General features: G+C 42.7%; 1 protein-coding gene across 1 annotated transcript in view; it reads right to left on the bottom strand.

The window, feature by feature from the left end:
- LOC311119257 (general transcription factor 3C polypeptide 1-like) overlaps positions 1 to 12,500 on the bottom strand; it is a 78,467-nt gene that overhangs the window by 31,844 nt on the left and 34,123 nt on the right. Inside the window, exons 20-24 of the mRNA XM_084193978.1 lie at positions 8,702 to 8,879; positions 8,208 to 8,331; positions 7,924 to 8,056; positions 7,558 to 7,633; positions 597 to 788 (exon numbers count right to left, since the gene is read on the bottom strand). Of these exons, the coding sequence (XP_084050104.1) occupies positions 597 to 788; positions 7,558 to 7,633; positions 7,924 to 8,056; positions 8,208 to 8,331; positions 8,702 to 8,879 (703 nt within the window). The remainder of the gene's footprint in view (positions 1 to 596; positions 789 to 7,557; positions 7,634 to 7,923; positions 8,057 to 8,207; positions 8,332 to 8,701; positions 8,880 to 12,500) is intronic.

Below are 12,500 nucleotides of genomic sequence, written 5' to 3'. Positions count from 1 at the left end.
TTTACCGCAGAAAACTTGATAATGAACTACAACGACCATAATCCATTGCGCCGCCTACTTATCTGTTCTGGATTTCTTTTACACCTGCTATGTAAGAGAGACGAAGAATGTGAGATCGAGAGAGATACGTAGAGAGCAGTTTCTACGCTAAGTTTCTCTTCCTGAAAATACATGATCTAAGTGATTGATAGTCGGTGTTCAGCAGTCATAAAAGTCTGCCTTATTTACTTTGAAGAACTACTAAAATAGTGATTTAGTCAGACAGCAGCTCTGTAGAGATGAGATGATGACTTGGAATGAAATGATAGTCATCAAATAAAACAAATGTAATATACACAACAACTGGAATATTTTATTAAAGTAATGTGAATAAATGGTTAATAAGTGATAAGCAGTAATGGCCAGTCACTACCGTCATGGTACTTTTATTAATAGTTTTATTCTGTGTTGTTACAGCATTCAACCCACATAATGCATAGTGCATTTAATGTTTGTTTTTTAAAAATTGCCGAAACCGTAAATGTAACCGAAACCGAACCGACCTAAGAAAGCACTAACCGCTCCGCACAAGTGTGTGTCTGCGTGTACGGACCCACCTTTCTTCTTCTTGCGTGGTGTTTTGACCAGCTTTTTCTGTTTGATGGTTCTCTTCCTCCTCTGCTTCTTCCCTCCTTTAACCAGCTGGTTCCTATTGGAGGACTCAGTGGCGATGTGGACCACTTCCTCCTCCACCCTCAACACTGCTGGGACCCCGTGCTTAGAGGACAGGGGCCCGGGGAACTTAGGACCTTCAGGGGACAGAGATGAACACACACACACACACACACACACACACACACACACACACACACACACACAGTTGAAGTCGGAAGTTTACACACACCTTAGTGTGAAATGTGTGGAGTGGTTGAAAAGCGAGTTTTAATGACTCCAACCTAAGGGTATGTAAACTTCCCACTTCAACTGTGTCTGTGTACGTCAGTTACGGTTTCTATGCCTTTAGTGTTCCATGTGGACCAATTTAAAAAATCGGTGCATTCTAAAAAGCTATCCAACGATTGTTCCATAGGGTTGTGTTTTTCGGGAGTGATATTGGTTCTTGTAGAATCCGTTAAATTTACTTCCGTATTGTTATAGTGTTCTTAACTATAAAAGTTCATGTTCTTAGCTTTATCCTTTGAAAATAAATCTGTGAAAAGATTCTAGGGTCAGCATACGCATCTTCAATATGTTCAAATGTGGTGCGTTTAACTATATGTTGCAAGTAAAAGCCTTGGGTGGCGAGTTTGATACAATTCCAAGTGTGGGAGGTTAAAACCACCTTCAGACTTGGGAAAACATAAAACTTCCCATTTTATTCTTTGGAGTTTTATTTGCCCATATAAAGTCTTATGGCCAAGTGTACTTTTTTAAAAGAATGTCTTTGGGAGCCATGCCATTCTGAAGAGGTTTACTCTACCTGTAAGATTTATGGGAAGATTGTTCCATTTAATTAGATCTGCTTTCATATTGTTGAGAAATGGGATAAAGTTATCTTTATATATTTGTTGTCACTTATTAAGCTTCCTAAGTATTCTATATATTTTGTGATCCACTTAAAGGATTGCTGTAGTCATGAGTTATTTTAATTTTTTCCTATTTGCCATTATTAAAATTATTTCCAAGTTAATTTTATAGCCTGAGGATTTTGAGTATTCTGAAAATATTTTTAGCAAGGGGGGCACTGAGCTTTCAATATCGGTCAGGTTCATCAGGAGATCGTCGGCAAATAAGTTTAGTTTACGTTCATGATTACCAATACTGATACCTGTTACGTTTGGGTCCTGTCTAATTCTTTCTTCAAGCGGTTCAATTGCCAGTGCAAACAGGAAGGGGGAGAGGGGACTTCCCTGTCTTGTGCCCCTTTCTAAAGCATTTTCATCAGATAATGAATTGTTTGTGTATATTTTTGCTTTAGGACATTTATAATATATTTTTATTACATTTATTATTTCAGCGGGAAAGTTGAAGGTTTTCACAGTTTTGAACAGAAAAGGCCATTCAAGACAGTCGAAAGCCTTTTTGGCATCAACAGCCATTATTGATAACATTTCTTGTATTTTAGCGTATTGTATTGTACTGAAATATGGTCTTGTATTTGTTTGTAAATGTATATTTTTAATAAACCCTGTTTGATTAATATGTATCAAGTCTGTTTGATTCATATGTAAAAAGTCAAATACTTTTTCCATTCTGTTGCTGATGCGCATTGATATTATTTTAGTGTCGCAATTTATTAAATTTATGGGTCTGTAGTCTGAAAGGGACTCTCCAGATTTTCCTGGTTTTAATATAACTGAAATAACCGTTTGATACGTGGAAGGAGGAAGCACTGAATTGAGTGACACATGAGCTGTCATTTGCGTAAAAAGGGGCGTTACTTTGTCCCAGAAAGTTAAATCAAATTCAGCCGTCTATACCTGGTGCTTTTCTCCATGTTTTAAAAAGGCTCTAATATTTATTTTTGTGTGATTTCTATTTTAAGTGATAAGTACAATGACCTTGTAGTATAGATACATTCTTCCTTCCCCACCCAAGACAAGCTTGTCCCAACCTCCCATCCTTTTCCCTTCCCCACCCAAGACAAGCTTGTCCCGACCTCCCATCCTTTTCCCTTCCTTCCCCACCCAAGCCAAGCTTGTCCCGACCTCCCATCCTTTTCCCTTCCTTCCCCACCCAAGCCAAGCTTGTCCCGACCTCCCATCCTTTTCCCTTCCTTCCCCACCCAAGCCAAGCTTGTCCCGACCTCCCATCCTTTTCCCTTCCTTCCCCACCCAAGCCAAGCTTGTCCCGACCTCCCATCTTCCCCCCCTCCCTCTCTTCCACTCAGACACACTTGCACCAATCCATCAACTCACTCATCCATTCTCCCACAACATATACCCTATGCCTCCACTCATCCATTCTCACACAACATATACCCTATGCCTCCACTCATCCATTCCCACACAACATATACCCTATGCCTCCACTCATCCATTCTCCCACAACATATACCCTATGCCTCCACTCATCCATTCTCCCACAACATATACCCTATGCCTCCACTCATCCATTCTCCCACAACATATACCCTATGGCTCCCCTCATCCATTCTCCCACAACATATACCCTATGGCTCCACTCATCCATTCTCCCACAACATATACCCTATGCCTCCACTCATCCATTCTCCCACAACATATACCCTATGCCTCCACTCATCCATTCTCACACAACATATACCCTATGCCTCCACTCATCCATTCTCACACAACATATACCCTATGCCTCCACTCATCCATTCCCACACAACATATACCCTATGCCTCCACTCATCCATTCTCCCACAACATATACCCTATGCCTCCACTCATCCATTCTCCCACAACATATACCCTATGCCTCCACTCATCCATTCTCCCACAACATATACCCTATGGCTCCACTCATCCATTCTCCCACAACATATACCCTATGGCTCCACTCATCCATTCTCCCACAACATATACCCTATGCCTCCACTCATCCATTCTCACACAACATATACCCTATGCCTCCACTCATCCATTCTCACACAACATATACCCTATGCCTCCACTCATCCATTCTCCCACAACATATACCCTATGGCTCCACTCATCCATTCTCCCACAACATATACCCTATGGCTCCACTCATCCATTCTCCCACAACATATACCCTATGCCTCCACTCATCCATTCTCCCACAACATATACCCTATGGCTCCACTCATCCATTCTCCCACAACATATACCCTATGGCTCCACTCATCCATTCTCCCACAACATATACCCTATGCCTCCACTCATCCATTCTCCCACAACATATACCCTATGGCTCCACTCATCCATTCTCCCACAACATATACCCTATGGCTCCACTCATCCATTCTCCCACAACATATACCCTATGGCTCCACTCATCCATTCTCCCACAACATATACCCTATGGCTCCACTCATCCATTCTCCCACAACATATACCCTATGGCTCCACTCATCCATTCTCACACAACATATACCCTATGCCTCCACTCATCCATTCTCCCACAACATATACCCTATGGCTCCACTCATCCATTCTCACACAACATATACCCTATGGCTCCACTCATCCATTCTCACACAACATATACCCTATGGCTCCACTCATCCATTCTCCCACAACATATACCCTATGGCTCCACTCATCCATTCTCACACAACATATACCCTATGCCTCCACTCATCCATTCTCCCACAACATATACCCTATGGCTCCACTCATCCATTCTCCCACAACATATACCCTATGGCTCCACTCATCCATTCTCCCACAACATATACCCTATGGCTCCACTCATCCATTCTCCCACAACATATACCCTATGGCTCCACTCATCCATTCTCCCACAACATATACCCTATGCCTCCACTCATCCATTCTCACACAACATATACCCTATGGCTCCACTCATCCATTCTCCCACAACATATACCCTATGGCTCCACTCATCCATTCTCACACAACATATACCCTATGCCTCCACTCATCCATTCTCCCACAACATATACCCTATGGCTCCACTCATCCATTCTCCCACAACATATACCCTATGGCTCCACTCATCCATTCTCCCACAACATATACCCTATGCCTCCACTCATCCATTCCCCCACAACATATACCCTATGCCTCCACTCATCCATTCTCCCACAACATATACCCTATGCCTCCACTCATCCATTCTCCCACAACATATACCCTATGCCTCCACTCATCCATTCTCCCACAACATATACCCTATGCCTCCACTCATCCATTCCCCACAACATATACCCTATGCCTCCACTCATCCATTCTCCCACAACATATACCCTATGCCTCCACTCATCCATTCTCCCACAACATATACCCTATGGCTCCACTCATCCATTCTCCCACAACATATACCCTATGGCTCCACTCATCCATTCTCCCACAACATATACCCTATGGCTCCACTCATCCATTCTCCCACAACATATACCCTATGGCTCCACTCATCCATTCTCACACAACATATACCCTATGCCTCCACTCATCCATTCTCCCACAACATATACCCTATGGCTCCACTCATCCATTCTCCCACAACATATACCCTATGGCTCCACTCATCCATTCTCCCACAACATATACCCTATGCCTCCACTCATCCATTCCCCCACAACATATACCCTATGCCTCCACTCATCCATTCTCCCACAACATATACCCTATGCCTCCACTCATCCATTCCCCCACAACATATACCCTATGCCTCCACTCATCCATTCTCCCACAACATATACCCTATGCCTCCACTCATCCATTCTCCCACAACATATACCCTATGCCTCCACTCATCCATTCCCCCACAACATATACCCTATGCCTCCACTCATCCATTCTCCCACAACATATACCCTATGCCTCCACTCATCCATTCTCCCACAACATATACCCTATGGCTCCACTCATCCATTCTCCCACAACATATACCCTATGGCTCCACTCATCCATTCTCCCACAACATATACCCTATGGCTCCACTCATCCATTCTCCACAATATATACCCTATGCCTCCACTCATCCATTCTCCCACAACATATACCCTATGGCTCCACTCATCCATTCTCCCACAACATATACCCTATGGCTCCACTCATCCATTCTCCCACAACATATACCCTATGGCTCCACTCATCCATTCTCCCACAACATATACCCTATGGCTCCACTCATCCATTCTCCCACAACATATACCCTATGGCTCCACTCATCCATTCTCCCACAACATATACCCTATGGCTCCACTCATCCATTCTCCCACAACATATACCCTATGGCTCCACTCATCCATTCTCCCACAACATATACCCTATGGCTCCACTCATCCATTCTCCCACAACATATACCCTATGCCTCCACTCATCCATTCTCACACAACATATACCCTATGGCTCCACTCATCCATTCTCACACAACATATACCCTATGGCTCCACTCATCCATTCTCACACAACATATACCCTATGCCTCCACTCATCCATTCTCCCACAACATATACCCTATGCCTCCACTCATCCATTCTCCCACAACATATACCCTATGGCTCCACTCATCCATTCTCCCACAACATATACCCTATGGCTCCACTCATCCATTCTCACACAACATATACCCTATGGCTCCACTCATCCATTCTCACACAACATATACCCTATGGCTCCACTCATTCATTCTCACACAACATATACCCTATGCCTCCACTCATCCATTCTCTCACAACATATACCCTATGCCTCCACTCATCCATTCTCCCACAACATATACCCTATGCCTCCACTCATCCATTCTCCCACAACATATACCCTATGCCTCCACTCATCCATTCTCTCACAACATATACCCTATGCCTCCACTCATCCATTCTCTCACAACATATACCCTATGGCTCCACTCATCCATTCTCTCCCACCCTCCTACATATTTTCATATTCACCATCCCATTGATATACACAGACAGCCACACTAGGCTTGGGCGGTATACTGTATATACCGTATACTGTTATTTTTTTGGAGAAAAAGCCACAGGATGGTTTAACAATACCGTCAAAACAAATCAGAACTATTTCTTAGAAGTTTTTTCAATAATATTGAATATTTGTAGCTACTTTTTAAAGTGAATACCTGCAGTTAACTTGTGACGTTCTTCATTTCACCCGTCACATTATTTTAGATTATGAACCTTAACGGTCACAACGGGATAGCGGGAGAATAGCACAACGGGGGAAAGCGGGAGCTGGTGAGTCCATAGCTTTCTATATCTATCAGTGAGTCTCTGCTGGTGAGTCCATAGCTTTCTATATCTATCAGCGAGTCTCTGCTGGTGAGTCCATAGCTTTCTATATCTATCAGCGAGTCACTGCTGGTGAGTCCATAGCTTTCTATATCTATCAGCGAGTCTCTGCTGGTGAGTCCATAGCTTTCTATATCTATCAGCGAGTCACTGCTGGTGAGTCCATAGCTTTCTATATCTATCAGCGAGTCTCTGCTGGTGAGTCCATAGCTTTCTATATCTATCAGCGAGTCTCTGCTGGTGAGTCCATACCGATTCTTGACATTCTCCTTCAACCTCTCTCGTCAACGAGCTGTTTTCGCCCACAGGACTGCCGCTGACTGGATGTTTTTCTGTTTGTTGCACCGTTCTCGGTAAACCCTAGACACTGTCGTGCGTGAAAAGCCCAGGAGGACGGCCGTTTCTGAGATACTGGAACCGGCGCGCCTGGCACCGACGATCATACCACGCTCAAAGTTGCTTAGGTCACTCGTTTTGCCCATTCTAACGTTCAATCAAACAGTAACTGAATGCCTCGATGCCTGTCTGCCTGCTTTATATAGCAAGCCACGGCCACGTGAATCAGTGTCTGTAGGCGCGATCCATTCACGTGATAAACTGACCGGTGAGTGTGTATATATGTAGAAACACAGACAGACAGGAGTGTAACTCACCTATATCCATGGCCAGATGTTTGCTCAGTAGACTCTTCAGTCTCACTGTGTTACTGGACTCATACTGTTTGTTGCTCTAGAACACACATTCAAATGACCACTTACAATTCTAGAGCACTAAAAGTCTTAATATTCCAGAGCACTAAAAGTCTTACAATTCTAGAGCACTAAAAGTGGAGATATTTAATATTTCTATAGACACAACATAATAATACCGGTCAGTCTCATTGTGCACACAGGTGTTTTAGTGTGTGTTTTAGTGTGTGTGTGTGTGTGTTTTAGTGTGTGTGTGTGTGTTTTAGTATTAGTGTGTGTGTGTGTGTGTGTGTGTGTGTGTGTGTGTGTGTGTTTTATTGTGTGTGTTACCCTCTTGGTTCTCATCAGATGACTGGTCCAGATCCAGTTGCGTTTGAGATGTCCGAAGAAGTCAGAGTCCAGACCTCCTGCTCCTTTACTATCACCTGGTATTACTGCTGCCTCACACACCTCCCTGCTGCCCCTACACACACACACACACACACACACACACACACACACACACACACAGACACACACACACACACACACACAGACACACACACACGTTAGACAGGTCACACACACACACAGGTTACAAACACAGGTTACACACACTCTCTCTTCCCCTTTACTTGAGCATGTGTTCCAGGTGGCGGAACCTGTGGCGGTCTGTCTCCACGGGAACCCTGACTGGCTCCTCCTCCTCCTGGGATTTGGAGGTGGAGCTTTTCTTCGGCCGCTCCTTCCTGATCACACCTGGGAGAGATAAAGGGAGCGAGAAAGAGAGAGACAGAGAGAGGGATGAGAGAGAGAAGGATATGGAGAGAGGGAGAGAGAGAGACCGAGAGAGAAGGAGAAGAGAGAGAGGGAGAGAGAGAGAGAAGAGAGAAAGAGAGAGAGAAAGAGAGAGAGAGAGGAGGGAGCGAGAGAGAGAGAGAGAAGAGAGAGAGAAGAGAGAGAAGAGAGAGAGAGAAGAGAGAGAGAGAAGAGAGAGTGAGAGAGAGAAGAGAGAGAGAAGGAAGAGAAGAGAGAGAGACAGGCAGATCGTCGATAGTGATAGTTTTTGCATGTCTATGTGTATGTTTTAGTGAGTGTGTGCGTGCACTTGTTTCTGTGTGTGGCCTACCTAGTGGTGTGTTGAGGCAGACACACAGCAGGTCAAACCAGTAGTTGTCTACGTCTGTCAGGGTGTTCAGTGTGTATCTGCGTCTCTCAAACACCCTCGTCTCCAAGACCAGGTTATAGTGAGGTTCACACGTCGTAGTGTCCACTATCATACAGTTACGCTTCACATACAGATACACCTAGAGAGAGAGAAGCAGATTCTAAATAGAGATAGCTAATCATTACATTTACATTTTAGTCATTTAGCAGACGCTCTTATCCAGAGCGACTTACAGTTAGTGAATACATATTTTTTTTATACTGGCCCCCCGTGGGAATCGAACCCACAACCCTGGCATTGCAAACGCCATGCTCTACCAACTGAGCTACCTCCCTGCCGGCCATTCCCTCCCCTACCCTGGACGACGCTGGGCCAATTTTGCGCCGCCCCATGGGTCTCCCGGTCGCGTCCGGCTGCGACAGAGCCTGGATTCGAACCAGGATCTCTAGTGGCACAGTTAGCACTGCTAGTGCCTTAGACCACTGCGCCACTCAGGAGTACACAGGAGTAATTAGCGCAACACCTTGTCAAAATCTATGAGTTAAAACATAGAATACATGAACAATACAGTCCTTCAGAAAGTATTCACACGCATTTACTTTTTCCACATTTTGTTGTGTTACAGCCTGTTTTTAAAATGGATTAAATGTATATATGTTTTGTCACTGGTATACACACAATACTCCATCATCTCAACGTGAAATTATGTTTTTCGAAATGTTCACTAATTACAAATTAAAAGCTGAAATGTCTTGAGTCAATAAGTATTGAACCCCTTTGTTAAGGTTTTTCCAGTGCCTCCCAAAGTAGGACACCTATTGGTAGATGGGTAAAAAAAAAAGCAGACATTGAATATCCCTTTGAGCATGGTGAAGCTATTAATTACACTTTGGATGGTGTGTCAATACACCCAGTCACTACATAGATACAGGCATCCTTCCTAACTCAGTTGCCAGAGAGGAAGGAAACCGCTCTGGGATTTCACCATGAGGCCAATGGTGACTTTAAAACAGTTACAGATTTTAAATCACAGATCGAACAATGAGCCAGATATTTCACCGGATGTATAAATGTGAAGCATCCGGTTTACGTTTCCATTCACTACCAAATATGGTGATGAGAGGAAGCCCAGTGGCCGGCAGTGGGAGAAGATGGAGAGAGATGGATTTTGGCCAACATTCTGCTAATTTTCTCATCGACAAAACATTTGATCTCGATATAGTTTTCTGTTCCTAAAAACTAAAATCTGTAACAAACAGAGTGGACTTTACCCTTTGCCAAAGTTTCAAAAAATGGCGTTGTGCAAAGGCAAATTGAGTTATTGCACACGCGCACTTCACAGAGTAGGCGTTCCCTAATAGAAATATGCAAATAAATGCTAAAATGCGCCAATAGGATTTTACTAGCTCGTGCTTGGCTCTGCCCACCTCCTTGCTTGTTCTGCCCACTATTATTCATTTGCTACCATTGGAAATGAAAGGCTCTGGTCTATCTTGGGTTAGTTATAAAAATCTTTGGTTTAATGGTTGTGATAGGAGAAAACTGATGGATCAACAACATTGTAGTTACTTCACAATACTAACCTAATTGACAGTGAAAAGGAGGGAGACTGCAGAATAAAACAAATTCCAAAACATGCATCCTGTTTGCAACAAGGCACTAAAGTAATACTGCATAAAATGTGGCAAAGCAATTAACTTTTTGTGCTGAATACAAAGTGTTATGTTTGGGGCAAATCCAATAACACATTACTGAGTAACACGCTCCATATTTTCAAGCATAGTGTTGGCTGCATCATGTTATGGGTATGCTTGTTATGGGTATGCTTGTAGTTTTTCAGGATAAAAAAGAAACGGAATGGAACTAAGCACAGGGAAAATCCTAGAGGAAAAACTGGTTCAGTCTGCTTTCCACCAGACACTGGGAGATTAATTCACCCGTCATCAGGACAATAACCTAAAACACAAGGCCAAATCTACACCGGAGTTGCTTACCAAGAAGACAGTGAATGTTCTGGAGTGTCCGAGTTACAGTTTTGACTTAAATGTGCTTGAAAATCTACCACAAGACCTGAAAATTGTTGTCTAGCAATGATCAACAATCAATTTGACAGAGCTTGAATTATTTTGAAAATAATAAATGGGAAAATGTTGCACAATCAAGGTGTGGAAAGCTCTTAGAGACTTACCCAGAAAGACTCACCGCTGTAATCGCTGCCAAAGGTTGATTTTACAAAGTATTGACCCAGGGGTGTGAATACCTATGTAAATTAGATATTTCTGTATTTCATTTTCAATAAATGTGCAAACATTTCTAAAAACATGTTTTCAATTTGTCATTATGGGGCATTGTGTGAGATGGGTCAGATTTTTTGTTGTTGATTTAATCCATTTTGAATTCAGGTTACCCTTGCAGGGATAATGGCACTTAACCTTATTCTATAAATGTTTTAATATGATGGGACAACACATTGGGAGGGATCTTAGACCATTCCTCCATACAGAATCTTTCCAGATCCTTGATATCCTTCGGTCTGCAGTTATGGAGTGCCCTCGTCAATCCAAAACACAGGTTTTCAAAATCGGGTTCAAGGCTAGAGACAGATATAGGCCACTGCAAAATGTTGATCTTACGGTCAATTAATTTATTGTGGATTTTGATGTGTGCTTGGGGTCGTCTTGCTACCAACCAGGTTTTGGCTATTTTAACTTTTTGTGCTGAATACAAAGTGTTATGTTTGGGGCAAATCCAATAACACATTACTGAGTACCACGCTCTATATTTTCAAGCATAATGTTGGCTGCATCATATTATGGGTATGCTTGTAATTGTTAAGGACTGGGAACTTTTTCAGGATAAAAAAGAAACCTAAAATAAGGCCAAATCTACACTGGAGTTGCTTACCAAGAAGACAGTGAATGTTCCGGAGTGTCAGAGTTACAGTTTTGACTTAAATGTGCTTGAAAATCTACCACAAGACCTGAAAATTGTTGTCTAGCAATGATCAACAATCAATTTGACAGAGCTTGAAGAATTTTGAAAAGAATAATGGGGCAAATGTTGCACAATCCAGGTGTGGAAAGCTCTTAGAGACTTACCCAGAAAGAATCACAGCTGTAATCGCTGCCAAAGGTTGATTCTACAAAGTATTGACTCAGGGGTGTGAATACTTAAGTAAATTATATTTTTTCTGTATTTCATTTTCAATAAAATGTGCAAACATTTCTAAAAACATGTTTTCAATTTGTCATTATGGGGCATTGTGTGTAGATGGGTCAGATTAAAAAAAATATTTAATCCATTTTGAATTCAGGTTACCCTTGCAGGGATAATGGCACTTAACCTTATTCTATAAATGTTTTAATATGATGGGACAACACATTGGGAGGGATCTTAGACCATTCCTCCATACAGAATCTTTCCAGATCCTTGATATCCTTCGGTCTGCAGTTATGGAGTGCCCTCGTCAATCCAAAACACAGGTTTTCAAAATCGGGTTCAAGGCTAGAGACAGATATGGCCATTGCAAAATGTTGATCTTACGGTCAATTAATTTATTGTGGATTTTGATGTGCGCTTGCGATCGTCTTGCTACCAACCAGGTTTGGCTAAAATATCCTGGTTCTGCGTTAAGGTCAACGGCATCAAGTTCATGGCATTGACCTTAAAAAAAGGGCCCCAGGACCATTGGAAGCAAAACAGCCCCATAACGTCAAAGATCCACCACCATATTTAGATTTTTTTTAAGCACACAATATAA

Source organism: Coregonus lavaretus, assembly GCF_964263955.1.
Source record: "Coregonus lavaretus genome assembly, contig: HAP1_SCAFFOLD_429, whole genome shotgun sequence".
NCBI lineage: Eukaryota > Metazoa > Chordata > Actinopteri > Salmoniformes > Salmonidae > Coregonus > Coregonus lavaretus.
This window is presented reverse-complemented; position numbering and strand designations above follow the sequence as displayed.